We start from the raw sequence: 26,975 nt of genomic DNA, 5'->3' as shown, positions 1-26,975 counted from the left end.
TTGGCTAAATAGATTTGGATTGAGAGGGAGAGAGATGAGAGATCAACAGCCTTTGTTGGCATTCTAGCGTGGGATGATGAGGGGAGGAGCAGTGTTTGTCTATCCTAACTGAGCTCTTGCACAGCTTGTTCTCCGGAGCTCCTCCGGAGAGAGAGAATTGGTATCCAGAGGAGGGAGGGAGAGAGAGAAAAGAGAGAGACGCTCTAACCCTACCCTGCCCTTGCCTAAACCAAGTACCAATGTTGATGATTGCAATAATACACCATGATGCCGCTGGTCATCATAATTCCACAGAGATTGATTGGGATAGTTTATCCATCTAGTTTGCAAGGCGGACAGTTGAGCCGTTGTCTACAGATGAAAAAAAGGTGCAGGATATAAGACAACAGCTGAACAACCAGGCTACAGTGCTATGAGTGGAGAGCTGGAGAGGCTGGCATTGCCACGCAATCAGGGTCGGGCACAGCAACAGCTGCCATACCGTGTCCTGGGTTTCCCAGGGTGAGTCAGCCAAAGACGGGTCACTGTGCGGCCATCATCCACTCATGGCACGGAATGCCTGAACTTTTGATATCACTGTTCACTATGCTTGTTATATATACACACACACACACACACACACACACACACACACACACACACACACACACACATACAGTGAGGGAAAAAAGTATTTGATCCCCTGCTGATTTTGTACGTTTGCCCACTGACAAAGAAATTATCAGTCTATAATTTTGATGGTAGGTTTATTTGAACAGTGAGAGACAGAGTAACAACAACAAAATCCAGAAAAACGCATGTCAAAAATGTTATCAATTGATTTGCATTTTAATGAGGGAAATACGTTTTTTGACCCCCTCTCAATCAGAAAGATTTCTGGCTCCGAGGTGTCTTTTATACAGGTAACGAGCTGTGCTCCTAATCTCAGCTCGTTACCTGTATAAAAGTAACCTGTCCACAGAAGCAATCAATCAGATTCCAAACTCTCCACCATGGCCAAGACCAAAGAGCTCTCCAATGATGTCAGGGACAGGATTGTAGACCTACACAGGGCTGGAATGGGCTACAAGACATTCGCCAAGCAGCTTGGTGAGAAGGTGACAACAGTTGGTGTGATTATTCGCAAATGGAAGAAACACAAAATAACTGTCAATCTCCCTCGGCCTGGAGCTCCATGCAAGATCTCACCTCGTGGAGTTGCAATGATCATGAGAACGGTGAGGAATCAGCCCAGAAATACACGGGAGGATCTTGTCAATGATCTCAAGGCAGCTGGGACCATAGTCACCAAGAAAACAATTGGTAACACACTACGCCGTGAAGGACTGAAATCCTGCAGCGCCCGCAAGGTCCCCCTGCTCAAGAAAGCACATATACATGCCCGTCTGAAGTTTGCCAATGAACATCTGAATGATTCAGAGGAGAACTGGGTGAAAGTGTTGTGGTCAGATGAGACCAAAATCGAGCTCTTTGGCATCAACTCAACGTGTTTGGAGGAGGAGGAATGCTGCCTATGACACCAAGAACACCATCCCCACCGTCAAACATGAGGTCGAAACATTATGCTTTGGGGGAGTTTTTCTGCTAAGGGACAACTTCACCGCATCAAAGGGACGATGGCCATGTACCGTCAAATCTTGGGTGAGAACCTCCTTCCCTCAGCCAGGGCATTGAAAATGGGGTATTCCAGCATGACAATGACCCAAAACACACGGCCAAGGCAACAAAGGAGTGGCTCAAGAAGAAGCACATTAAGGTCCTGGAGTGGCCTAGCCAGTCTCCAGACCTTAATCCCATAGAAAATCTGTGGAGGGAGCTGAAGGTTCGAGTTGCCAAACGTCAGCCTCGAAACCTTAATGACTTGGAGAAGATCTGCAAAGAGGAGTGGGACAAAATCCCTCCTGAGATGTGTGCAAACCTGGTGGCCAACTACAAGAAACGTCTGACCTCTGTGATTGCCAACAAGGGTTTTGCCACCAAGTACTAAGTCATGTTTTGCAGAGGGGTCAAATTCTTATTTCCCTCATTAAAATACAAATCAATTTATAAAAATTTTGACATGCGTTTTTCTGGATTTCTCTCACTGTTCAAATAAACCTACCATTAAAATTATAGACTGATCATGTCTTTGTCAGTGGGCTTTACGTACAAAATCAGCAGGGGATCAAATACTTTTTTCCCCTCACTGTGTGTGTGTGTGTGTGTGTGTGTGTGTGTGTGTGCGCGCGCACGCACGCATATATATATATATATATATATATATATACACACACACATACATACATACATACATACATACACACACACACACTGAACAGAATATAAATGCAACATGCAACAATTTCAAAGATTTTACTGAGTTACAGTTCATCCCTCAATTGAAATAAATAAATTAGGCCCTGATCTATGACTGGGCAGGGGGTGGCTTATGGTAGAGAAATGAACATAAAATTCTCTGGCAACAGCTCGGGTGGACATTTCTGCATTCAGCATGCCAATTGCACGCTCCCTCAAAACTTGAGACATCTGTGGCATTGTCTTGTGTGACAAAACTGCACATTTTAGAGTGGCCTTTTATTGTCCCCAGCACAAGGTGCACCTGTGTAATGATCATGCTGTTTAATCAGCTTCTTGACATGCAACACCTGTTAGGTGGATGGATTATCTTGACAAAGGAGAAAGGCTCACTAACAGGGATGTAAACTAATTTGTGCGTATGGAACATTTCTGTGATCTCTTATTTCAGCTCATGAAACATGGGACCAATACTTTATATGTTGCATTTATATTTCTGTTCAGTATATGTGGTAATTAAGGCAGTACATAAGCCATATTAAGATGACCAGGGTCGGGGTTTGAGGGTTTGCACTGACATGATGGCCATAAGTAGGTTTGAAAAAGAATGAGTGGAGAATGGCTTACCATGTGGCTCTGTGATTGGGTGGATCCATACATTGTGCCATTGGTTGGCGGGATGGGCTGCGCCGTGTCTGTTTGGACAAAGCCTCTTCTGTCGATGAGACTGAAGAGAGAGAGACATATCTGAGGAAACCATTCAATGATATTATAATATTGTAGATCCCTTCCTTAGGGCCCTATATAATCTGTGTTGCGGAGAACACGGACACAATCAAGGAATCCAGACATTAAAACGGAATTCAACAATATACTTTTTTTTATTGAACTTATTAGAAAATGTATTAATTTGCCAAAGTTAATCATAATCATAAGACATAAACAAAATGCATCAGTGAACTCCCCCACGACGCCAGGACAGCGGAGTCACTGACCACCTTCCGGAGACACTTGAAACCCTACCTCTTTAAGGAATACCTGGAATAGTATAAAAGTAATCCTTCTTCCCCCACCCACCCATAAAAAAAAGGACTAAAAGAAAGAAAATATATATATAAAAAAATAAAAGGTGGTTGTCCCACTGGCTATCATAAGTTGAATGCACCAATTTGTAAGTCGCTCTGGATAAGAGCGTCTGCTAAATGATGTAAATGTAAATGATTCGTATTTTCCTGCAACTTTCTGAAACGGCACATGAATGCGTGTGTGTATACACTACCGGTCAAAAGTTTTAGAACACCTTCTCATTCAAGGGTTTTTCTTTATTTTTATTATTTTCTACATTGTAGAATAAAAGTGAAGACATCAAAACTATGAGATAACACATATGGAATCATGTATTAACCAAAAAGCTGTTACACAAATCAAAGAATATTTTATATTTGAGATTCTTCAAATAGCCACCCTTTACCTTTACAGCTTTGCACACTCTTGGCATTCTCTCAACCAGCTTCATGAGGTAGTCACCTGGAATGCATTTCAATTAACAGGTGTGCCTTGGTAAAAGTTAATTTGTGGAATTTCTTTCTTTCTTAATGCGTTTGAGCCAATCAGTTGTGTTGTGACAAGATACAGAAGATAGCCCTATTTGGTAAAAGACCAAGTCCACATTATGGCAAGAACAGCTAAAATAAGCAAAGAGAAACGACAGTCCATCACTACTTTAAGACATGAAGGTCAGTCAATACGGAACATTTCAATAACTTTTAAAGTTTCTTCAAGTGCAGTCACAAAAACCATCAAGCGCTATGATGAAACTGGCTCTCATGAGGACCGCCACAGGAATGGAAGACCCAGAGTTACCTCTGCTGCAGAGGATAAGCACATTAGAGTTACCAGCCTCAGAAATTGCAGCCCAAATAAATGCTTCACAGAGTTCAATTAACAGACACATCTCAACATCAACTGTTCAGAGGAGACTGTGTGAATCAGGCCTTCATGGTCAAATTGCTGCAGGGAAACCACTACTAAAGGTCACAAATAAGAAGAAGAAACTTGCTTGGGCCAAGAAACACGAGCAATGGACATTAGACAGGTGGAAATTTGTCCTTTGGTCTGGAGTCCAAATTTGAGATTTTTGGTTCCAACAGCCGTGTCTTTGTGAGATGCGGTGTGGGTGAACGGATGATCTCCACATGTGTATTTCCCACCGTAAAGCATGGAGGAGGAGGTGTTATGGTGTGGGGGTGCTTTGCCGGTGACACTGTCTGTGATTTATTTAGAATTCAAGGCACACTTAACCAGCATGGCTACCACAGCATTCTGCAGCTATACGTCATCCAATCTGGTTTGGGCTTAGTGTGACTATCATTTGTTTTTGAACAGGACAATGACCCAACACACCTCCAGGCTGTGTAAGGGCTATTTTACCAAGAAGGAGAGTGATGAGTGCTGCATCAGATGACCTGGCCTCCTCAATCCCCCAACTTCAAACCAACTGAGATGGTTTGGGATGAGTCGGATGGCAAAGTGAAGGAAAAGCAGTCAACAAGTGCTCAGCATATGTGGGATCTCCTTCAAGACTGTTGGAAAAGCATGCCAGGTGAAGCTGGTTGAGAGAATGCCAAGAGTGTGCAAAGCTGTCATCAAGGCAAAGGGTGGCTATTTGAAGAATCTGAAATATAAAATATATTTTGATTTGTTTAACACTTCTTTGGTTACTACATGATTCCATTTGTGTTATTTGAAACAATGTAGAAAATAGGTGTTCTAAAACTTTTGACCGGTAGTGTATATATATACAGTGGGGAGAACAAGTATTTGATACACTGCCGATTTTGCAGGTTTTCCTACTTACAAAGCATGTAGAGGTCTGTAATCCAAATCCAGAAAATCACATTGTATGATTTTTAAGTAATTCATTTGCATTTTATTGCATGACATAAGTATTTGATACATCAGAAAAGCAGAACTTAATATTTGGTACAGAAACCTTTGTTTGCAATTACAGAGATCATATGTTTCCTGTAGGTTTTGACCAGGTTTGCACACACTGCTCCTCCATACAGACCATCTCCAGATCCTTCAGGTTCGGGGCTGTCGCTGGGCAATACGGACTTTCAGCTACCTCCAAAGATTTTCTATTTGGTTCAGGTCTGGAGACTGGCTAGGCCACTCCAGGACCTTGAGATGCTTCTTACGGAGCCACTCCTTAGTTGCCCTGGCTGTGTGTTTCGGGTCGTTGTCATGCTGGAAGACCCAGCCACGACCCATCTTCAATGCTCTTACTGAGGGAAGGAGGTTGTTGGCCAAGATCTCGCGATACATGGCCCCATCCATCCTCCCCTCAATACAGTGCATTCGTCCTGTCCCCTTTGCAGAAAAGCATCCCCAAAGAATGATGTTTCCACCTCCATGCTTCACGGTTGGGATGGTGTTCTTGGGGTTGTACTCATCCTTCTTCTTCCTCCAAACACGGCGAGTGGAGTTTAGACCAAAAAGCTCTATTTTTGTCTCATCAGACCACATGACCTTCTCCCATTCCTCCTCTGGATCTTCCAGATGGTCATTGGCAAACTTCAGACGGGCCTGGTCATGCGCTGGCTTAAGCAGGGGGACCTTGCGTGCGCTGCAGGATTTTAATCCATGACGGCGTAGTGTGTTACTAATGGTTTTATTTGAGACTGTGGTCCCAGCTCTCTTCAGGTCATTGACCAGGTCCTGCCGTGTAGTTCTGAGATGATCCCTCACCTTCCTCATGATCATTGATGCCCCACGAGGTGAGATATTGCATGGAGCCCCAGACCGAGGGTGATTGACCGTCATCTTGAACTTCTTCCATTTTCTAATAATTGCGCCAACAGTTGTTGCCTTCTCACCAAGCTGCTTGCCTATTGTCCTGTAGCCCATCCCAGCCTTGTGCAGGTCTACAACTTTATCCCTGATGTCCTTACACAGCTCTCTGGTCTTGGCCATCGTGGAGAGGTTGGAGTCTGTTTGATTGAGTGTGTGGACAGGTGTCTTTTATACAGGTAACGAGTTCAAACAGGTGCAGTTAATACAGGTAATGAGTGGAGAACAGGAGGGCTTCTTAAAGAAAAGTCTGTGAGAGCCGGAATTCTTACTGGTTGGTAGGTGATCAAATACTTATGTCATGCAATAAAATGCAAATTAATTACTTAAAAATCATACAATGTGATTTTCTGGATTTTTGTTTTAGATTCCGTCTCTCACAGTTGAAGTGTACCTGTGATAAAAATTACAGACCCCTACAAGTAGGAAAACCTGCAAAATTGGCAGTGTATCAAATACTTGTTCTCCCCACTGTACATACAGTTGAAGTCGGAAGTTTACATACACTTAGGTTGGAGTCATTAAAAATAGTTTTTCAACCACTCCACACATTTCTTGTTAACAAACTATAGATTTGGCAAGTCGGTTAGGACATCTACTTTATGCATGACACAAGTCATTTTTCAAAAAATTGTTTACAGACAGATTATTTCACTTATAATTCACTGTATCACAATTCCAGTGGGTCAGAAGTTTACATACACTAAATTGACTGTGCCTTTAAACAGCTAGGAAAAAACCAGAAAATGTCATGGCTTTAGAAGCTTCTGATAGGCTAATTGACATAATTTGAGTCAATTGAAGATGTACCTGTGGATGTATTTCAAGGCCTGCCTTCAAACTAAGTGCCTCTTTGCTTGACATCATGGGAAAATCAAAAGAAATCAGCCAAGACATTTACATTTACGTCATTTAGCAGACGCTCTTATCCAGAGCGACTTACAAATAGGTGCATTCACCTTATAGCCAGTGGGGGAAAAAATGGTAGACCTACACAAGTCTGGTTCATCCTTGTGAGCAATTTCCAAACGCCTGAAGGTACCACGTTCATCTGTACAAACAATAGTACGCAACTATAAACACCATGGGACTACGCAGCCGTCATACCGCATAGGAAGGAGACGCGTTCTGTCTCCTAGAGATGAACGTACTTTGGTGCGAAAAGTGCAAATCAATCCCAGAACAACAGCAAAGGACCTTGTGAAGATGCTGGAGGAAACAGGTACAAAAGTATCTATATCCACAGTAAAACAAGTCCTATATCGACATAACCTGAAAGGCTGCTCAGCAAGGAAGAAGCCACTGCTCCAAAACCGCCATAAAAAAGCCAGACTACGGTTTGCAACTGCACATGGGGACAAAGATCGTACTTTTTGGAGAAATGTCCTCTGGTCTGATTAAACAAAAATATAATTGTTTGGCCATAATGACCATCGTTATGTTTGGAAGAAAAAGGGGGATGGTTGCTAGCCGAAGAACACCATCCCAACCGTGAAGCACGGGGGTGGCAGCATCATGCTGTGGGGGTGCTTTGCTGCAGGAGGGACTGGTGCATGTCACAAAATAGATGGCATCATGAGGAAGGAAAAATTATGTGGATATATTGAAGCAACATCTCAAGACATCAGTCAGGAAATTAAAGCTTGGTCGCAAATGGGTCTTCCAAATGGACAATGACCCCAAGCATACTTCCAAAGTTGTGGCAAAATGGCTTAAGGACAACAAAGTCAAGGTATTGGAGTGGCCATCACAAATCCTATAGAACATTTGTGGGCAGAACTGAAAAAGCGTGTGCGAGCAAGGAGGCCTACAAACCTGACTCAGTTACACTAGCTCTGTCAGGAGGTTCCCAATTTATTGTGGGAAGCTTGTGGAAGGCTACCCGAAACGTTTGACCCAAGTTAAACAATTTAAAGGCAATGCTACTAAATACTAATTGAGTGTATGTAAACTTCTGACCCACTGGGAATGTGATGAAAGAACTAAAAGCTGAAATAAATCATTCTCTCTACTATTATTCTGACATTTCACATTCTTAAAATAAGGTGGTGATCCCAACTGACCTAAGACAGGGAATTTTTACTTGGATTAATGGTCAGGAATTGTGAGAAACTGAGTTTAAATGTATTTGGCTAAGGTGTATGTAAACCTCTGACTTCAACTGTAGGTGAGCAGTATTGTATTAGCCATCCATCTAATTAATGATCAATCACACGTCAAGTAGACACTGCTGAGATACTGAAGAGAAAGTGAAAGTCTAAAATGAGTTGTGTGTGTCATCATCCATTTCTCAAGAAGAAGCTATCAAGTTGAAACAACAGTCCATCAAAGTCCACACTTTGTGTAGCATATAGCGATGATGCTTATACCTTCTTCTGGTAGAGATGGAAAGGCTTTCCTAAAAACCTTCTCAATGAAATGTTAACTACAAAGTAGCCTACGCCTACCTGGCAGAATGATATCATGATTATTTGCATCAATCCAGTGGCCAGTTTTGAAAACTCTGAGTGCTTGCTGGTGGGCACTTACATTAAAGGGTAACTACACCAAAAAATTAAGATTTCTTCCATTTTTCCCAGACCTCAAAAGTGGTATCCTGATGTGGTTTAAGCATTGTTATGGACTTAGAACATCCCATTTTGTTGTTTTCCTATTTAAAAAGTGTCATTTTGAGAGGGAAAACCTGAAAACTAAACAAAATCAGGTAAAAAATAAAAACTGATTTTATAGGGTCCTACTTCCTCGACAAATGAATCAGGCTTAGGTCCAAGTCTATTTCAATACCGTCCTTTGAAGCAAGGCTGAAACGGTATATTTATTTTGCAGTGATCCTGCCAAAACAACTACACTTAAACAGAGATTTTGTAAATGAAATGCTTTGATTTCCTTGAATACTCTAATTTCAATCATTGGCAGATATCCTTACACAATGTAACTCGATGTTAACAGGATGCAGAATACAGAGGAAATGACTTTCTGAGAGTCAATATTGTGAAAGAATAGGAGGGCCAAAACTTCACAGCTGCCATAGACAGACACCAGAGAACCCCAGAAGGGGAGAGTTGTGTTGTGCCTAATGTTTCACTCTGTATGCAGGCACTCCTCTTGGTAATCAGTCATAGAGGTCATGCAAAGATCAGCGGAGTGAATCATTATTTCTGTTCTATCACTACATTTGCTGGGCTGAGACATAGCTGGTTAGGCAGGAACCTGCTGAGGTTAAGCAACATGATTGTCTTATAGTGTTGTGTGTGTGTGTGTGTGTGTGTGTCTGAGCATGTATGTGTGTCTGAGTGTGTACGTGTGTTTGTATAAGGGTGTGTGTGATTATGTGTAAGCACATAGAGAGACTAAGTCATGGACTAACCGTGTGTGATAACATCCATTCATCAATATGGAGGGGCTTTGTGTTGATATGAAACAGTGACACAGCTCAGCTCTAACTGAATACAAACAACTCTTCCAGTGGAAACACAGCTCTGAGGGAGGCCTGTGTGTGTGTGTGTGTGTGTGTGTGTGTGTGTGTGTGTGTGTGTGTGTGTGTAGGGTAATCAGTAACAGAGAGCCTGTTGACTCTGAGATAGCCAGTCTCTTACAGGAATTCAGTGGAGGTGAACTGAAGAAGACAAACAGAATGTACATGCACAAACAAACACATACACACACACACACTCACTCCGCCCCCCTTGCCCACCACCTGCCCATTGAGGACCGCCACCCAGGAGAGTCATTACCAGTGAGTAATGCTGTGGGCAGTGGAGGCTGGGTTGGGACTCTCACACAGAGTGCAGTAAAACACACTGACAAGCCCAGGACTAAAAGCCTCTAACCACTCTGCCCTGTTTATCCCGTTTCCCCCTTGTCTGTACATGTGTTTTACCTAGGAGAGACTGTCTTGTCTCACTGTTAATGACCTGCTACTGACGCACTGTACCATGCCTTTATATGTGTCCCAAATGGCACCCTATTCCCTATATAGGGCACTACTTTTGACCAGAACCCTATGCCTATGCCCTGGTCAAAGTAGTACACTACATAGGAAATAGGGTGCTATTTGAAATGGAGCCTTCGAGTTAACCACAGTCAAGCCACAGAGGAGCTGCTGCGTGTTGTGTTGTCTCGTCAGAGAGGGGAAAACTGGACTGTAAAGATAAGGGGAGATAGAGGCTATCTAGGCTGAGAGTGTGTGAAGAACCAGCACCTTCACCACAGAGAGAGTGTGTAGAATGTGAGGGGAGGCACATAGGGTGTTGGGAGTGGGACAGAAGGAGACCATAGGTCTAAATAGTCACGGAACGGGGTTTCAGCTATGAAGTGTTGAATGAGACCAGTTAATAAGCAACAAATCCATGACTGGCAAAGACTTTATAGCTACAATGATTACTACATCTGTTATCCATCTGCATAGTTTGATCTCACTGGGAGGTGCTGAAATCCTCTGTACTATCAGAGGTCTGAATGAGATGATTTCACAGCAGGCAACAGCTCTCCAGTCTTGCGACATCATGATAAGCTCTGTGTGATGGGCCTATTTTAGCTTTCTGACAATGCAGGAAATTACAGTGATGGGAAAAACACATTTTTTTTCACCTGAGTGAGTCTGATCACAAGTCAGAGACCACTATGATGACACACCAAATGTGTTTGATGGATCCTTTTTGTCTTCTTCTAATGAATCTTAAAGGGGCAGTGCAGTTAAAAACAAATTTCAACACTATGAAGTTCAAATAACACTCTGAAATGGTGAAAATTATGACAGTGGCCTTTTTATGTAAGAGCTGTATGAAAAAGAATGCCTGGAATTTCAGCCTGCTCAGGATGGAACTTTTGGCCCACATCATGACATCACAATGATCGGATTATAATAGACCAATGACTGTTCATCTGGGTAAGGGGGTGGGCTCTTGACCATCCTATCAGCCAATCAGGGATGTGTATGTAAACATCTTCAGATTGGTTTCCTAACGCCCACACGATCAGACTGAGCATGTCAAAGGCTAAAAGAGGCTCAGGGAAATAAATGATAAAGAAATATATATTTTGGAGCTATTTTCATAAAATAAACACAGTGATGTATTAGACATAGAGTGATGCAAAAATACAATTACAAAGACTGCATGGGGGCTTTAATAGGAAAGTCATCAAAAGTTATCAGATTACATTACGGGGTTTGTGTAATTCAAAAGTTACATTACCAATTACAATTTTGGACAGGTAAATAGTAAATAACTGATTACATTTAGAAAGTAACCTACCAAACCCTGGCCATATGTTACATTTTGAGTAACTAAAAAAATTATGCCAGAATACCACACGCAAGCACACACACACAGGCCCGTCCTTACCTGGGTGGTAGGGGTCCACACAGTGCCTGGCAGCAGTTGGTGAATATGTTTCCGTAGCTGTAGGGGTTATAATTACCTTTCCCTCTTTTAGACGACCACAACCCTTTTATCTGAAACAGAAACACAACAGTCACAGTCAGTGCGGTGATGGAGCGGTTAAAACTTTAAAAAAGAAAGATCCATTTTCTTAGACTTTTGTTCAGGGGAACTTTCTGTTTTTTCTGTCTGTGTGTAACTAATGTCCCAGACAAGCAGCTCTACAGTGGTGAGTGATGAGGCAAACTGCTTGGAAATAAATGAGGTCAAAGCTAAGAGATCTGGCTGTCTTCCACTCAACCATCTATCCTCTAGAGGAAAAACTCTACTTGCTGCCTGGGTCTAGTAGTGTCTATGTGTAATCTGGTAGGAGACAGGAGAAGGCTGGGGGTTTAGTAGTGTCTATTTGGTAGGAGACAGGAGACGGCTAGGGGTTTAATGGTGTCTATGTGTAATCTGGTAGGAGACAGGAGAAGGCTGGGGGTTTAGTAGTGTCTATTTGGTAGGAGACAGGAGACGGCTAGGGGGTTTAATGGTGTATATGTGTAATCTGGTAGGAGACAGGAGAAGGCTGGGGGTTTAGTAGTGTATATGTGGTAGGAGACAGCAGAAGGCTGGGGGTTTAGTAGTGTCTATGTGGTAGGAGACAGCAGAAGGCTGGGGGTTTAGTAGTGTCTATGTGGTAGGAGACAGCAGAAGGCTGGGGGTTTAGTAGTGTATATGTGTAATCTGGTAGGAGACAGAAGAAGGCTGGGGGTTTAGTAGTGTATATGTGTAATCTGGTAGGAGACAGGAGAAGGCTGGGGGTTTAGTAGTGTATATGTGTAATCTGGTAGGGGACAGAAGAAGGCTGGGAGTTTAGTAGTGTATATGTGTAATCTGGTAGGAGACAGGAGAAGGCTGGGGGTTTAGTAGTGTATATGTGTAATCTGGTAGGCGACAGGAGAAGGCTGGGGGTTTAGTAGTGTATATGTGGTAGGAGACAGGAGAAGGCTGGGAGTTTTGTAGTGTATATGTGTAATCTGGTAGGAGACAGAATAAGGCTGGGAGTTTAGTAGTGTATATGTGTAATCTGGTAGGAGACACAAGAAGGCTGGGGGTTTAGTAGTGTATATGTGGTAGGAGACAGGAGAAGGCTGGGAGTTTAGTAGTGTATATGTGTAATCTGGTAGGAGACAGAAGAAGGCTGGGGTTTAGTAGTGTATATGTGTAATCTGGTAGGAGACAGAAGAAGGCTGGGGGTTTAGTAGTGTATGTGTGTAATCTGGTAGGAGACAGAAGAAGGCTGGGGGTTTAGTAGTGTATATGTGTAATATGGTAGGAGACAGAAGAAGGCTGGGGGTTTAGTAGTGTATATGTGTAATCTGGTAGGAGACAGAAGAAGGCTGGGGGTTTAGTAGTGTATGTGTGTAATCTGGTAGGAGACAGAAGAAGGCTGTGGGTTTAGTAGTGTATATGTGTAATATGGTAGGAGACAGAAGAAGGCTGGGGGTTTAGTAGTGTATGTGTGTAATCTGGTAGGAGACAGAAGAAGGCTGGGGGGTTTAGTAGTGTATATGTGTAATCTGGTAGGAGACAGAAGAAGGCTGGGGGTTTAGTAGTGTATATGTGTAATCTGGTAGAAGACAGAAGAAGGCTGGGGGTTTAGTAGTGTATATGTGTAATCTGGTAGGAGACAGAAGAAGGCTGGGGGTTTAGTAGTGTATATGTGTAATCTGGTAGGAGACAGAAGAAGGCTGGGGGTTTAGTAGTGTATATGTGTAATCTGGTAGGAGACAGAAGAAGGCTGTGGGTTTAGTAGTGTATATGTGTAATCTGGTAGGAGACAGAAGAAGGCTGGGGGTTTAGTAGTGTATATGTGTAATCTGGTAGGAGACAGAAGAAGGCTGTGGGTTTAGTAGTGTATATGTGTAATATGGTAGGAGACAGAAGAAGGCTGGGGGTTTAGTAGTGTATATGTGTAATCTGGTAGGAGACAGAAGAAGGCTGGGGGTTTAGTAGTGTATGTGTGTAATCTGGTAGGAGACAGAAGAAGGCTGTGGGTTTAGTAGTGTATATGTGTAATATGGTAGGAGACAGAAGAAGGCTGGGGGTTTAGTAGTGTATGTGTGTAATCTGGTAGGAGACAGAAGAAGGCTGGGGGTTTAGTAGTGTATATGTGTAATCTGGTAGGAGACAGAAGAAGGCTGGGGGTTTAGTAGTGTATATGTGTAATCTGGTAGGAGACAGAAGAAGGCTGGGGGTTTAGTAGTGTATATGTGTAATCTGGTAGGAGACAGAAGAAGGCTGGGGGTTTAGTAGTGTATATGTGTAATCTGGTAGGAGACAGAAGAAGGCTGGGGGTTTAGTAGTGTATATGTGTAATCTGGTAGGAGACAGAAGAAGGCTGTGGGTTTAGTAGTGTATATGTGTAATCTGGTAGGAGACAGAAGAAGGCTGGGGGTTTAGTAGTGTATATGTGTAATCTGGTAGGAGACAGAAGAAGGCTGTGGGTTTAGTAGTGTATATGTGTAATCTGGTAGGAGACAGAAGAAGGCTGTGGGTTTAGTAGTGTATATGTGTAATCTGGTAGGAGACAGAAGAAGGCTGGGGGTTTAGTAGTGTATATGTGTAATCTGGTAGGAGACAGAAGAAGGCTGGGGGTTTAGTAGTGTATATGTGTAATCTGGTAGGAGACAGAAGAAGGCTGGGGGGTTTAGTAGTGTATATGTGTAATCTGGTAGGGAGACAGAAGAAGGCTGGGGGGTTTAGTAGTGTATATGTGTAATCTGGTAGGAGACAGAAGAAGGCTGGGGGTTTAGTAGTGTATATGTGTAATCTGGTAGGAGACAGAAGAAGGCTGGGGGTTTAGTAGTGTATATGTGTAATCTGGTAGGAGACAGAAGAAGGCTGGGGGAATGGAGGAACCCTGCAGGTACTGGATGTCTTACAGACAATAACTTCAGCACTTAAACACCTACCAATCCTCTTAACTTGTGACGCAGTGTGTGTGTGTGTTGTGTACATGTACTCACATCTTCGTTTGTGGTCTGGTTGGAACTGATCAGGTATGTGTGGAACCCAGAGAGGCCCACTATGGACCAGACAGAGAAGAAACACACCACCACCTCCAGCACAGTGACCAATGGGTTAAGGAATATCGGAGACACACACAGTCAATATGTTACAGCTGAGTAAGATAATACCTGCACGCTCTTATTGACAGAGAGAGACAAAAACACATCTGCTCTCTTTCCCTCACATACGCACACCAAACAAACGCAGAGCATAGGAAAGGACATAGGCCTAAACATTATACCAACAGCTATGGATTGACCTTCTGCTAATGCCTGTCCTGGCCTTCTGTCCATTTGACTGAAAACAGCAGTGGTAGTACAGTGGAACAGTAGCATCAAAGAGCAGGATCAGAATTAGGAACAGTGGTAGATCAGAGTGAGAGGAGTTATGCAACCGTGCGTCCCTTGGGCTTCCTGTCATTCTGTCCTGTGCCAGCCTTGCATGCACATACAGACACAGAGGCTTACTGACATCGGGCAGGACAGAGTTAATCAAATGACACTCTACTCCAGGATTACTTTTTCATGCCAACCCCTCTCTCTCTCTCAAGGACAAGCATAGGTCATCATTCACATTCAGGAGACTGGTGAGATGTTATCAGGCCTCATTCCCCTGCCTGCCTTTTTAAAGCTCTGTGCTGCTGTACGACATTAGGCTGCTGTGTTATCAGCTGAGCCCGCCACGCGGTTCCTCACCAGCAGGCGCGACGTGCTCCTTATCTCGCTGAGAGAGGAGAGAGTAGCAGCATGCCTACACAGACAAATGAAGCCCTGCAGACAGAGAGACAGACACTCGCACATCAAGCAGCCTGGCTGGCAGCTTATTGGAGACACTCTGAATTGGAGAATACAGTCTACAGTCGTCTGATGGATAAGCGGCATGGAGGGGTGACTAGAGACACCGTCTTTCCTATGACCTCACATTAATAGAGGTTACAGAATAGTTGTAGAAAAGCGCAATAGTGAGGCTTTACATAAGACGATTTGTAACTAAAAAGCATTCTAAAAATACATCCATGTGACATGTGACCAGGGGGGAAAAAAACACTTCTCGCCCCAAATTGTTCTCAGAACTGTTGCGCAGAGACTATGGGTTAGCTAGCTTCTGCAGTCTTTTGAACAGTAGTAACAACAGGGTCAACCACAGGGTCAGCTAGAGTCACCCTCCTTGTCCTCTCCACCCCAGGCAGCTGTCAACCTCTGGGAGGACACGACATGACAAATCCTGCTGTTTGGAACGCAGCACCGCTGAGGGAGGATGGAAGGAGAGAAATACTGTACAGAGAGATATACTGTAGATGAGGAGGGATGGAGGGAGAGAGAAAGACAGGGAGACAGAGGCACCTGTTGCGTGTCATGTAAGCCTTTCAGAGTAGGAGTCATCAGGGACAACAGTCATGCACAGCAGAGCTAAGGAACAGAACAGGTCACAGCATGGCAGAGACAGGGAGTGGTAGGTAAAATGCAATTGCCAGGGAATGGCACAGACCTGACATCAAGGGTAACATGATACATGCACACACACAATTTGCATATAGATCACTATTGTGAGAAAGGATATCTGGCAGGACTGTCTTTGAGTGTGTTGAGGAACCCATGTTGATGGGATCCTGCAGAGAGAGACAAGAGGAGAGTTTAATGACAGTTAAAAACTTTCAACAAAAAAAAACCCGTCTTTAATCCGATTCCTCGCTATCATATCACTGACAAATTAGCTGTGAATCATGGCTGGCAATTAGGTCAGCCACAGAGCTTGGCTTTGAATGGAGCTAAGCCAGATGTACTGTAGGCTGGTAGGGGATAAGGCCTAATACCCTCAAAGCTGACAACATACAACATACCAGTATGAAGGTCAAACCACTAAACACCTACAATATCTGAATCTCACACAATGCTAGGGAGTGACAGCCTCTCTCAAAAAGAGACAACACCGTCAGTCTACAGTGAAATGCTTTGACTAATAGGCTAGGTTTATGAATGTGCCGAGCGCAGCAGAAGGGAGGGCACCTGCCTGTATTGGCACCTAACAGAGTGATACGCCTTCAGTGTGCCTAGGTCTACACAGAATAATGCAGGGTGGATTGGATATCATATGCCATAAACACTTAGCTTCTCTATTCAAACCAAATGGGCGAGGTCAGCAAGTATGCCGAGGCTGAGCCAGACAGAGCACACCCACTTTAATTGCCATTACATTTGAACTGCCATCTGGGAAAGGGAGGATAGAGAGGGAGCACAATCCAATATGGCCGTCTAGCCCAATTCGGTCACCAGAGACATATTGATCCCCATGTTTCTCATCTTATCCATAACAGTGACAGGTGTTTCTAGCTAGGTACCCTTCACAGTTCCTCTGAGAGGACGACTGTAATTATATCGGCTGTACAGGAGAGAGGCGTGTTAACCTTGCTGTAGAGATGGGGGCAGACTCAATCTAAAACATTGTAAACAGAGCAGACTTCTCTGAAAGAAGGAGACCACTATTTCTATTTCACCCATGCCCACAAAGTCAATATTTCACAATCTAGAGAAGGATACAAAAGAAACATGAAGTGAAAAGAGTATTCTCTGTTGGTTAATGTGTCTTTATTTTCTTCTGTTTGTTTTCCCAGCCCAGCACACATCCACCCACTCTCCCACCCACTCTCCCATCCACCAACCCACCCACCCACCCACCCACCCACACACATCAGAAGTCCACTATCTGCTCACACTTGGGGGGATGGTAAGGAGCCATAATACTGCTGGGCTTCACAACGCCCACTTACAGCCTGCTGGCTGGCTGCTCCAACACAACCAGGATCAGATGAAGAGGAAGAGGTGTGTGTGTGTGCTCTTTATTGGCCACTACTTACGCAGGATGACGTGTGTGATGACAAAGGCGAAGATAAAGATTGTGAGGAAGGAGAGGGAGAGGATGAACATGTAGAAGAAACGGTAGTTCCTCTTCCCAACACAGTTCCCCACCCAGGGACAGTGGTGGTCGAAACGCTCTGCGGAGAGAGAGAGACTTGCATTAAAGACACATTAAGCAAGTGTAACAATGCTTGGGAAAGAAACACACAGCGGGAAAATGGGAGGGTCCAGAGAGAGCGAGATAGAATGACAGAGAGCGTGGCAAAGAAAGAGAGAGAACGACAGAGAGAAATAATGAGAGAGAGAAAAAGAGAGAATGACATAAGCTGTAGCTGGAATATTAACATAGAGTTTACTATAGCTTTGAGGCACTGCCAACCTGCCAGTGAGAGGAAGCTGGCTGCAGGTACAAAAGGCACACAGTATGTCAAGTTTAAACCATGCCCACACACAGTTTACTGTTGCCACCTTGATGCCAAATTAAAGGTTGCGATTTTGAGTTACAAGTGCCTGTCACACAGAGACAGCACTGTGCCTTCCTGACTCCTTAACCACACTCCTACCTAAACCTCCCTGGCAGAATGTGAACTGTGATTATAATGGCAGTGATCCACATCCCACATTACATGTACATTATAGGAAGTAAGCGTTCCCTTTGAGCCCTGGCATGATTAGTTAATCTTTCAGACTGCTGCTGCTGCCTATTCAAATAGGACCTATTACACAGAGGGGAGGGAGGGAGGGAGGGAGGGAGGCTACCATGGAAGCTGTGTGCCCATATCCAAACTCTGCTGCTGAGTTTAGTTGGTCTGTGAATGAGTGGTACTGTGGGCACATGGATAATAGCATCCTATGAGACCTCCATTAGGGACTTTGGTGACTGTGTGAGGACTTTGAGCTGACAGGTGGGAGAGGACCATTATAGTGGAGTCCAATGTGCTGGTACTGTTACCAGGCTGACAGCTTCAGACACCACTCTTCAATGTTACCAGGCTGAATGCTTCAGACACCACTCAGTACTGTTACCAGGCTGACTGCTTCAGACACCACTCTTCAATGTTACCAGGCTGAATGATTCAGACACCACTCAGTACTGTTACCAGGCTGATTGCTTCAGACTCCACTCAGTACTGTTACCAGGCTGACTGCTTCAGACACCACTCTTCAATGTTACCAGGCTGACTGCTTCAGACACCACTCAGTACTGTTACCAGGCTGACTGCTTCAGACACCACTCAGTACTGTTACCAGGCTGACTGCTTCAGACACCACTCAGTACTGTTACCAGGCTGACTGCTTCAGGCACCACTCAGTACTGTTACCAGGCTGACTGCTTCAGGCACCACTCAGTACTGTTACCAGGCTGACTGCTTCAGACACCACTCAACACACCTCTAAGATATGCCTGGGCATGCAAATACACAATATAATAAAAGGCAGGTGCATTTCAGAACTTAGCTTTAAACTGTTGTGTAAATACTTTTTTTGTCCATTAAAATAACATCAAATTGATCAGAAATACAGTGTACACATTGTTAATGTTGTAAATGGCTATTGTAGCTGGAAACGGCTGATTTTTAATGGAATATCTACATAGGCGTACAGAGGCCCATTATCAGCAACCATCAGTCCTGTGTTCCAATGGCACGTTGTGTTTGCTAATCCAAGTTTTTCATTTTAAAAAGGCTAATTGATCATTAGAAAACCCTTTTGCAATTATGTTAGCACAGCTGAAAACTGTTATGCTGATTAAAGAAGCAATACAACTGGCCTTCTTGAGACTAGTTGAGTATCTGTAGCATCAGCAATTGTGGGTTCGATTACAGGCTCAAAATGGCCAGAATCAAAATACTTTCTTCTGAAACTTGTCAGTTTATTCTTGTTCTGAGAAATGAAGGCTATTCCATGCGAGAAATTGCCTAGAAACTGAAGATCTCGTACAACGCTGTGTACTACTCCCTTCACAGAACAGCGCAAACTGGCTCTAACCAGAATAGAAAGAGGAGTGGGAGGCCCCGGTGCACAACTGAGCAAGAGGACAAATACATTAGAGTGTCTAGTTTGAGAAACAGATGCCTCACAGGTCCTCAACTGGCAGCTTCATTAAATAGTACCCGCAAAACACCAGTCTCAACGTCAACAGTGAAGAGGCGACTCCGGGATGCTGACCTTCTAGGCAGAGTTGCAAAGAAAAAGCCATATCTCAGACTGGCCCAATAAAAAGATTAAGATGGGCAAAAGAACACAGACATTGGACAGAGGAAGATTGTGAAAAAATGTTATGGACAGACGAATCAAAGTTTGAGGTGTTCGGATCACAAAGAAGAACATTTGTCAGACGCTGACCAAATGAAAAGATGCTGGAGGAGTGCTTGATGCCATCTGTCAAGCATGGTGGAGGCAATGTGATAGTCTGGGGGTGCTTTGGTGGTGGTAAAGTGGGAGATTTGTACAGGGTAAAAGGGATCTTGAAGAAGGAAGGCTATCACTCCATTTTGCAACGCCATGCCATACCCTGTGGACGGCGCTTGATTGGAGCCAATTTCCTCCTACAACAGGACAATGACCCAAAGCACAGCTCCAAACTATGCAAGAACTATTTAGGAAAGAAGCAGTCAGCTGTTATTCTGTCTATAATGGAGTGGCCAGCACAGTCACCAGATCTCAACCCTATTGAGCTGTTGTGGGAGCAGCTTGACCGTATGGTACGTAAGAAGTGCCCATCAAGCCAATCCAACTTGTGGGAGGTGCTTCAGGAAGCATGGGGTGAAATCTCTTCAGATTACCTCAACAAATTGACAACTAGAATGCCTAAGGTCTGCAAGGCTGTAATTGCTGCAAATGGAGGATTCTTTGACGAAAGCAAAGTTTGAAGGACACAATTATTATTTCAATATAAAATCATTATTTCTAACCTTGACAATGACTACATTTCCAATTCATTTTGCTATATTTCCTATTCAAACTCATTTCATGTATGTTTTCATGGAAAACAAGGACATTTTAAGTGACCCCAAACTTTTGAACGGTAGTGTATGTCAAGATGATCAATCATTTGCATGCTGTATCAGGGAACTGGGAGAGAAGCTTATGGAAGAGAGAAAAACAAACAGAGAATGTTATGAGGAGGTATTAGTGGATGGGAGCTGGGTAGAGGAGGAGAGGAAGAGAGGAGTTGGCAGGGCCTCTCCTCACAGCCATGTGTTCTGTGTCGAGGAGGTTGAGAAGAACCCTAGGCCAGTCATTGAATCTCAGGCAGGCCAGACAGAGAGAGAAGAAGCCTAGAGAGCAGGCTCACTGCTCACGTGGAAGAGAGAGAAGCAAATCCTCCTGTTTCTTCCTCCATTACCTCGGGGAGTGGCCCGTTTCTCTGCCACAGTCAGAATGACAGAAAGAGGGGATAGGAGAGACAGGGTGCACTGCAGGTGGGTGGAGAAGAATGGATAGAGGGAGCTAGAGAAGGAAGCCGAGAAAGTTGTTGTTCAGTGGGTACAACAGAACACGCCACGGTGGGTGATTCACATAGTGAGTTATGAAACAGGGAGTGGGGGGGGGGGATTCTGTTCTCATAATAAAGGTTATATCATCTATCTTCCTCGGCTCTGCGAGGCATTAATGAGCCAATAAATCCCTGGCCATATGGGAACCATCTCTGGGAACAGGACAGGCAAACACAACAGAAGGGAGGCTGAGCAGTGCTCACCGAGTCTCAGGTGGGCCTGGAGGGGAGGCTGGAAGGCCCATGGTTGATCTGTGGAACACCCTAGCAGTAGATAACTCTATTAAACATTCCTATGGAGAGATATCCCTGTGACATGACATAGCTTTTAGCCAAGTGTACATGCAGAGCACACAAACAAAAAGGGACATACAAATAGATAAGCACACACAAGCAAACACACATCCACTTCACCTTCAGTCCGCCCACCCTCCCAGCATGTGTGTGGTCCTAACAATATGACTTACCGACACAGTTGTCACAAAGGCTGCAGTGAGAGGCACGCGGTGGTCTGAAGATCTTACAGGTGAAGCAGTACTTGAGCTTGACTGTCTGCCCATTGATGACCACCTCTCTCGTCCTGGGGGGCGGCCGGTACCCCGAACTGGAACCATTGGCTACGTCTGTCAGGGAGAAGAAGGGGGTATCATTAGCCTTAAATCGCATGGAAATTAAATTGCAGTGTGCTACTTTTGGCAAACAATACGCTGTAATCCTAGCCTCATTCATTGTCATGTCAAATGATGCTATTGAAGAGTTGGCTAGTTACACAGCATGGGAGGGTACTACTATCCAGCACAGAGCTGGCACTGTAGAGCGGTACAGGGTCTACGTCCATACTAGTCTCTACAGGAACCAAAGTGAAGTCAGAATAGAACGGCGACTTTAAAGTAGACCTATTTGTTAGTATAGTTCTGGTCATGTGAAAAGTAGAAGTGAAAAGCCTTTTAAAATATGTTGGTTCATTCATCTCTGAAAGCAGAAACAGAAAGAGCCAGAGAAGTCTAACTGTTCAGCACCTTCTCTCACGACGTCACACTGTGACTGTTCTATTCTGACCTGCTCAGAGCAACATGCCCTTCACTCTGCTCTCTGGTCACAATGAATGTCTCAGCTGGAGGAAACTCAATATGGCAAGCAAACAGGTTATTTTCTCTGCAGAAATACATGCTTTTCACCTCAGAGTGGTGTTCAAACAGCTTTGTAGCAGGGAGGATGATTGAGATGATGAGGGGAGAGATATTGTTGTGCGGATGATTATGGTAATTTGAAAAGCACAAAAGGTATAACCAATTCCCCATTACTGCCAAGCTCACTTCTGTAGGTCTCTCTTGTGTGTGTGTGTGTGTGTGTGTGTGTGTGTGTGTGTGTGTGTGTGTGTGTGTATGCATGCAGATCATGGTGTGCCTCTGAGCCCAGTGGCAGAGCTGGAGTGACGTGTATGTGTGTGTGCGCGCAACTCAACAGGAGGAGCACAAGGGTCTCTTTTCAGCCAATGTTCAGTGTGATCAAAGCACCCCCTCCATCCTCTCCTCCTCTGTACAGAACGAGGGACCGAGTCAAACACGGAGTGAGTGAAAGAGTAGGAGGAGAATTAGTCTCTCAACATCCATCAGAGCGCTTCCAACAGAGAGAGTAGAAACCCCAGAAGAGGTTGCTGAACTGAACACTATTCATCCTCTGTGTGGTACAGTAACACACTGTAATGTACTGAGCTCAATAAAGAGAGCCCACTCATCATTATTCTATTGAAACATGGGCTAATAATATTCTAAAAGAACTCCTGTCATTCTTCACTAGGGTTCTGGTGCTGACGTCTATAGACGGGTTGGCTGACAACGTCATGAAAATTGAAAATGATGTGCACGCAACAGTGGCCGGAAGGCGTGCTTTGTTATGACAACAAGCTGCCATGTGGGGAATTGTAGGTGGCTCGTTTCAACTTGTATTTTATTATTGATACCATGTATTTTTGTCATGTCTATGCTAATATAGCGAAAAATAGCTAGCTAGCTAACCAACAACTGTAATTATGTATTTGAGAGACAACAAGTGCTCATTGTGTAAATGTATTTGTTTTCAATAAAGACTTGGAGACAAAATATACACTGAGTATACAAAACATTAAGAACACCTGCTCTTTTAAAGACAGACTGACCAGGTGGATCCAGGTGAAAGCTATGATCACTTATTGATCCACTTCAATCAGTTTAGATAAAGGGGAGGAGACAGGTTAAAGAGGGATTTCTAAGCCTTGAGACATGGATTGTGTGTGTTCCATTCAGAGGGTGAATGGCAAGACAAAAGATTTAAGTGCCACTGAACGGGGTATGGTAGTAGGTGCCAGGCGCAACAATTTGTGTCAAGAACTGCAACACTGCTGGGTTTTTAATGCTCAACAGTTTCCTGTGTGTATCAAGAATGGTCCACCACCCAAAGGACATCCAGCCAACTTGACACAACTGTGGGAAGAATTGGAGAGAACATGGGCCAGTATCCCTGTGGAACACTTTCGACACCTTGTAGAGTCCATGCCCTGATGAATTGAGGCTGTTCTGAGGGCAAAGGTGGGGTGGGGCAACTCAATATTAGGAAGGTGTTCCTAATGTTTGGTATACTCAGTGTAGTTTACATGTTGTCAACAGTCTAAGCCAACCGCGTTGTTGCTAAACAACCAACCAGTCTATATCAAAACATGATGTCCATAAACGCCGTTCAAGGCCATCAAGTCGACTCTAAAATGAGAAAAGCATTGCAGGATAATGACTATGAAAATCACATCTAGCCTCACAAACATTAAAATCTCCCTAGTTCTCTGATGTGTCCTTCAAGCACAACGCCATTGTCTGTGATGAACAACTAATGAAATGTTAATGGACTGACTGGGCATGGAGCCCAGACTACTGCTGCCACTTCTCACACACATTACTCACTCCTTTCACTCAGCTAGACCACCAGCATCAACTGGAAAGCCACTGGCCAGCTACCACTGTATCAACATGTTCTGTAAGATGAAAGATTAACAGACAAACAAGGACGGCTAACATTAAGTGTAGCTGTGAGGTTGACCATGCGGTAGGATTAACAGTGAGGAGGCATACAAGGAAGAAGTGGTTTTTCTTGCCCAGAGTGAGGCTTTTATTAGCAAACGTGAAGATACTAAGCCGGCGACTGTACAAGTATTTACAAAAACAAAGAAACAGGACGATGAACAAAAAGTAGGTCTAAGCAACTCAAAAGAAAACCCAGGCTCAAGAATTGCCTGTTAACTTGTCACCCGTCTGTGAAGTGCTCCCTCCCTCCCTGCTCTCAGCCACAACTTCTAGTTTACTGTCTGTTCACACTTCAGACACCTCCAGGATGAGATGGGATATAAAACAAGCAGAATATTCCTTATTTCACAGTTTGGATCTAGGCCTAACAGTACTTTTTCTTTCCGAGACAGAGAGGATGGAGCTGGAAGGATGAGGGTAGTGATAAGAGGGGTTGATGAGGGCAGTGGTACAGCTAACCAGCACACAGAGAGGCATAGGAGAGACTAAAGGAGGATTCAATGTCGGCCAAAGCGTCTGCCCGGCCCAGGCCCATCTCGACGGGGTATAAAGAGAATGTAATTGCTATCCTGCAGGGATAGGGAGGTGATAGGGAGAGGATGAGAACAGGGCATTAGCAGATGGACCTTTACTCACTGACAACACAACAGAACCCTTACCTCAGGCTTAATAAGACCATGACCTGAGACACTGGACTTAAGATTCTGGACTTAAACGACGCACAAAGAGAAGGGTAGCCTACATACAAGTGCTTACTTCTGTTTTCTGAAAGTCAAGTCAACATCACAAAAAGTAAATGGGATAATAGGCTATTATTAGGCCCATTATTTTCACACCCCTGCGGAGCAAAGCCAAACACTCCAGACCCCATCTCATCTTGACAGGCCATCCTTCATCTTTCAGTGTGTGTGTGTGTGTGTGTGTGTGTGTGTGTGTGTGGCAGTCACACTCAGGTCAGACTGTTCTCTCTTCAGGTGGCTCCAGGGCTCGGCACCACTCAGGCATCACCATGGCAACGGTCCCAATGAGCCCCCGCAAGACTGTCAATCTGGATAAGTTTGTCAGTCTGGAGTTGTGTGCCCTAAGCAGTTGGTGTCGACTTAAACCCTCAGAGAGACTGCTTTAAAGGAGACTTTCCATCTATATGGTGGATGCCTTCTGTAAATGTGCCTTTCACATCAGTGCAGATGAGGGACAATGAGAAGACACCCTGCTATTTGTGACTATTTAGTAGCATTATCTGTCTAGCACAGGATGTCCCAGCAGCTGCTGTTGGTTCCTGTACGTCTGTCTGCATGATGAGAGGTAATGAGGCCGATGGGCCCCACAGGGAGACCAGGACAACACAGCCAGATACACTTTCCCTGAGTTAGCACACCCTTTCAGACACAGGCATACTATACTGTACAGTGGTCCGTGTGTGTGTCCAGTATGCAGAGGCATACAGAAGGCAGGTGGCCGTCAGTAACAGCAGAGGCCAACCCAGGCCACTAATTGCTCAACAACTTATGCTTTCCTTTCTCTCTTTGTCTGGTCCCATTTGGTAAATTCAACTGGCTGCAATTACTGTCCCAGCAGCAGCAGCTCTATTCATGTGCCATGCGGCTCTATCTAAAAGGCCTCATCAGACGGCCTTTTATCTCCCCGTCAGCGGGACTAATCATAATCCTCAAGACAAGCCAACAAAAGACCTGAGAGAGACCAGAGACAGGAAACCATCTCCCAGAGGAAACCAACGCTGGCCGGACATAAAGGGATTGAAAAGCATTAAAATGCAGAAATAGGCTATCAAATTGGAGAAACATCAGGTAGGGTAGGTTTTAATAAAATGTTGTTTGTGGTACTGTGTGAGTGTGTGTGTGTGTGTGGTGTACTGTGTGAGTGTGTGTGTGTGAGGGTGGGAGGGTACTGTGTGAGTGTGTGTGTGTGGGGGGTGGGAGGGTACTGTGTGAGTGTGTGTGTGTGGGGGGTGGGAGGGTACTGTGTGAGTGTGTGTGTGGGGGGTGGGAGGGTACTGTGTGAGTGTGTGAGTGTGTGTGTGTGGGGGGTGGGAGGGTACTGTGTGAGTGTGTGTGTGGGGGGTGGGAGGGTACTGTGTGAGTGTGTGAGTGTGTGTGTGTGGGGGGTGGGAGGGTACTGTGTGAGTGTGTGTGTGTGTGTGTGTGGTGTACTGTGTGAGTGTGTGTGTGTGAGGGGTGGGAGGGTACTGTGTGAGTGTGTGTGTGTGGGGGGTGGGAGGGTACTGTGTGAGTGTGTGTGTGTGTGGGGGGTGGGAGGGTACTGTGTGAGTGTGTGTGTGTGCGTGAATACTGATTACATAACTCCTGTTCTGGATGTCGAGGCTTCCACAGACAGAGAAACTGTTAGTTGAAGGGCACTTTCTCTTCAGTGGGTAGCAAAGTGGGTTTCCTAATGGTGATAACACTGAGCATCTACTATGACACACTCATACTTCCTACTGCCCCAGGCCGCAGGCACACACCCTGGTAACTGTACACTTGGACCAGGTCCAAAGCACCCGTGTAACTCTTCATCTCAGGACACTGTAGGGCTGAGCGATATGGCAAAATTATTTTAAAAATTACATTTATTTTACTGTATTTTATGTTTTGGAGTAATAAAAGTTCTACATTTGCTTTATGCGTAGTGCGTGACCCTAGGGTGACAACACATACAGTACATTCTAAGTGATTTCAATGGGTCTTTCTCCATTCTGATTGTTTTCTACTGTTCAATTCAACATTTATCAATTTCTGCATTTCCTGCACTCATTTGAGATCATTTCCACACTGCCACGCCGTTTGCAGGTGTAAGAAACACAAACGAATAGTGTAATTATAGAACGCTAGTGGATTTATATTAAGAAGCAAAGTGAAAACAGCATTGTTGTCATCAACATTGTTTCATATGCTGCATTGACCATGCAGAGACTAAACGCAAGTGTCTCGTGGTAGAAGAACAACAAATGCAGTCCTTGAGTGAC

At 44.3% G+C, this 26,975-nt stretch overlaps 1 protein-coding gene across 6 annotated transcripts in view; it reads right to left on the bottom strand.

Annotated features, from left to right (window-relative positions):
* LOC121545029 (palmitoyltransferase ZDHHC14-like) overlaps positions 1 to 26,975 on the bottom strand; it is a 109,463-nt gene that overhangs the window by 10,432 nt on the left and 72,056 nt on the right. For all 6 annotated transcript variants that reach the window (XM_041855371.2, XM_041855370.2, XM_041855367.2 and 3 more), the window contains 6 exons: positions 21,407 to 21,562; positions 17,440 to 17,577; positions 16,146 to 16,194; positions 14,543 to 14,645; positions 11,493 to 11,602; positions 2,923 to 3,022 (listed from right to left, as the gene is read on the bottom strand). In XM_041855371.2, the coding sequence (XP_041711305.1) occupies positions 2,923 to 3,022; positions 11,493 to 11,602; positions 14,543 to 14,645; positions 16,146 to 16,194; positions 17,440 to 17,577; positions 21,407 to 21,562 (656 nt within the window). The remainder of the gene's footprint in view (positions 1 to 2,922; positions 3,023 to 11,492; positions 11,603 to 14,542; positions 14,646 to 16,145; positions 16,195 to 17,439; positions 17,578 to 21,406; positions 21,563 to 26,975) is intronic.

The sequence above is a fragment of the Coregonus clupeaformis genome, chromosome 29 (genome assembly GCF_020615455.1).
Source record: "Coregonus clupeaformis isolate EN_2021a chromosome 29, ASM2061545v1, whole genome shotgun sequence".
Classification (NCBI taxonomy): domain Eukaryota; kingdom Metazoa; phylum Chordata; class Actinopteri; order Salmoniformes; family Salmonidae; genus Coregonus; species Coregonus clupeaformis.
Note: the sequence above shows the minus strand (reverse complement) of the source record. Positions and strands in the feature narration are given on the sequence as shown.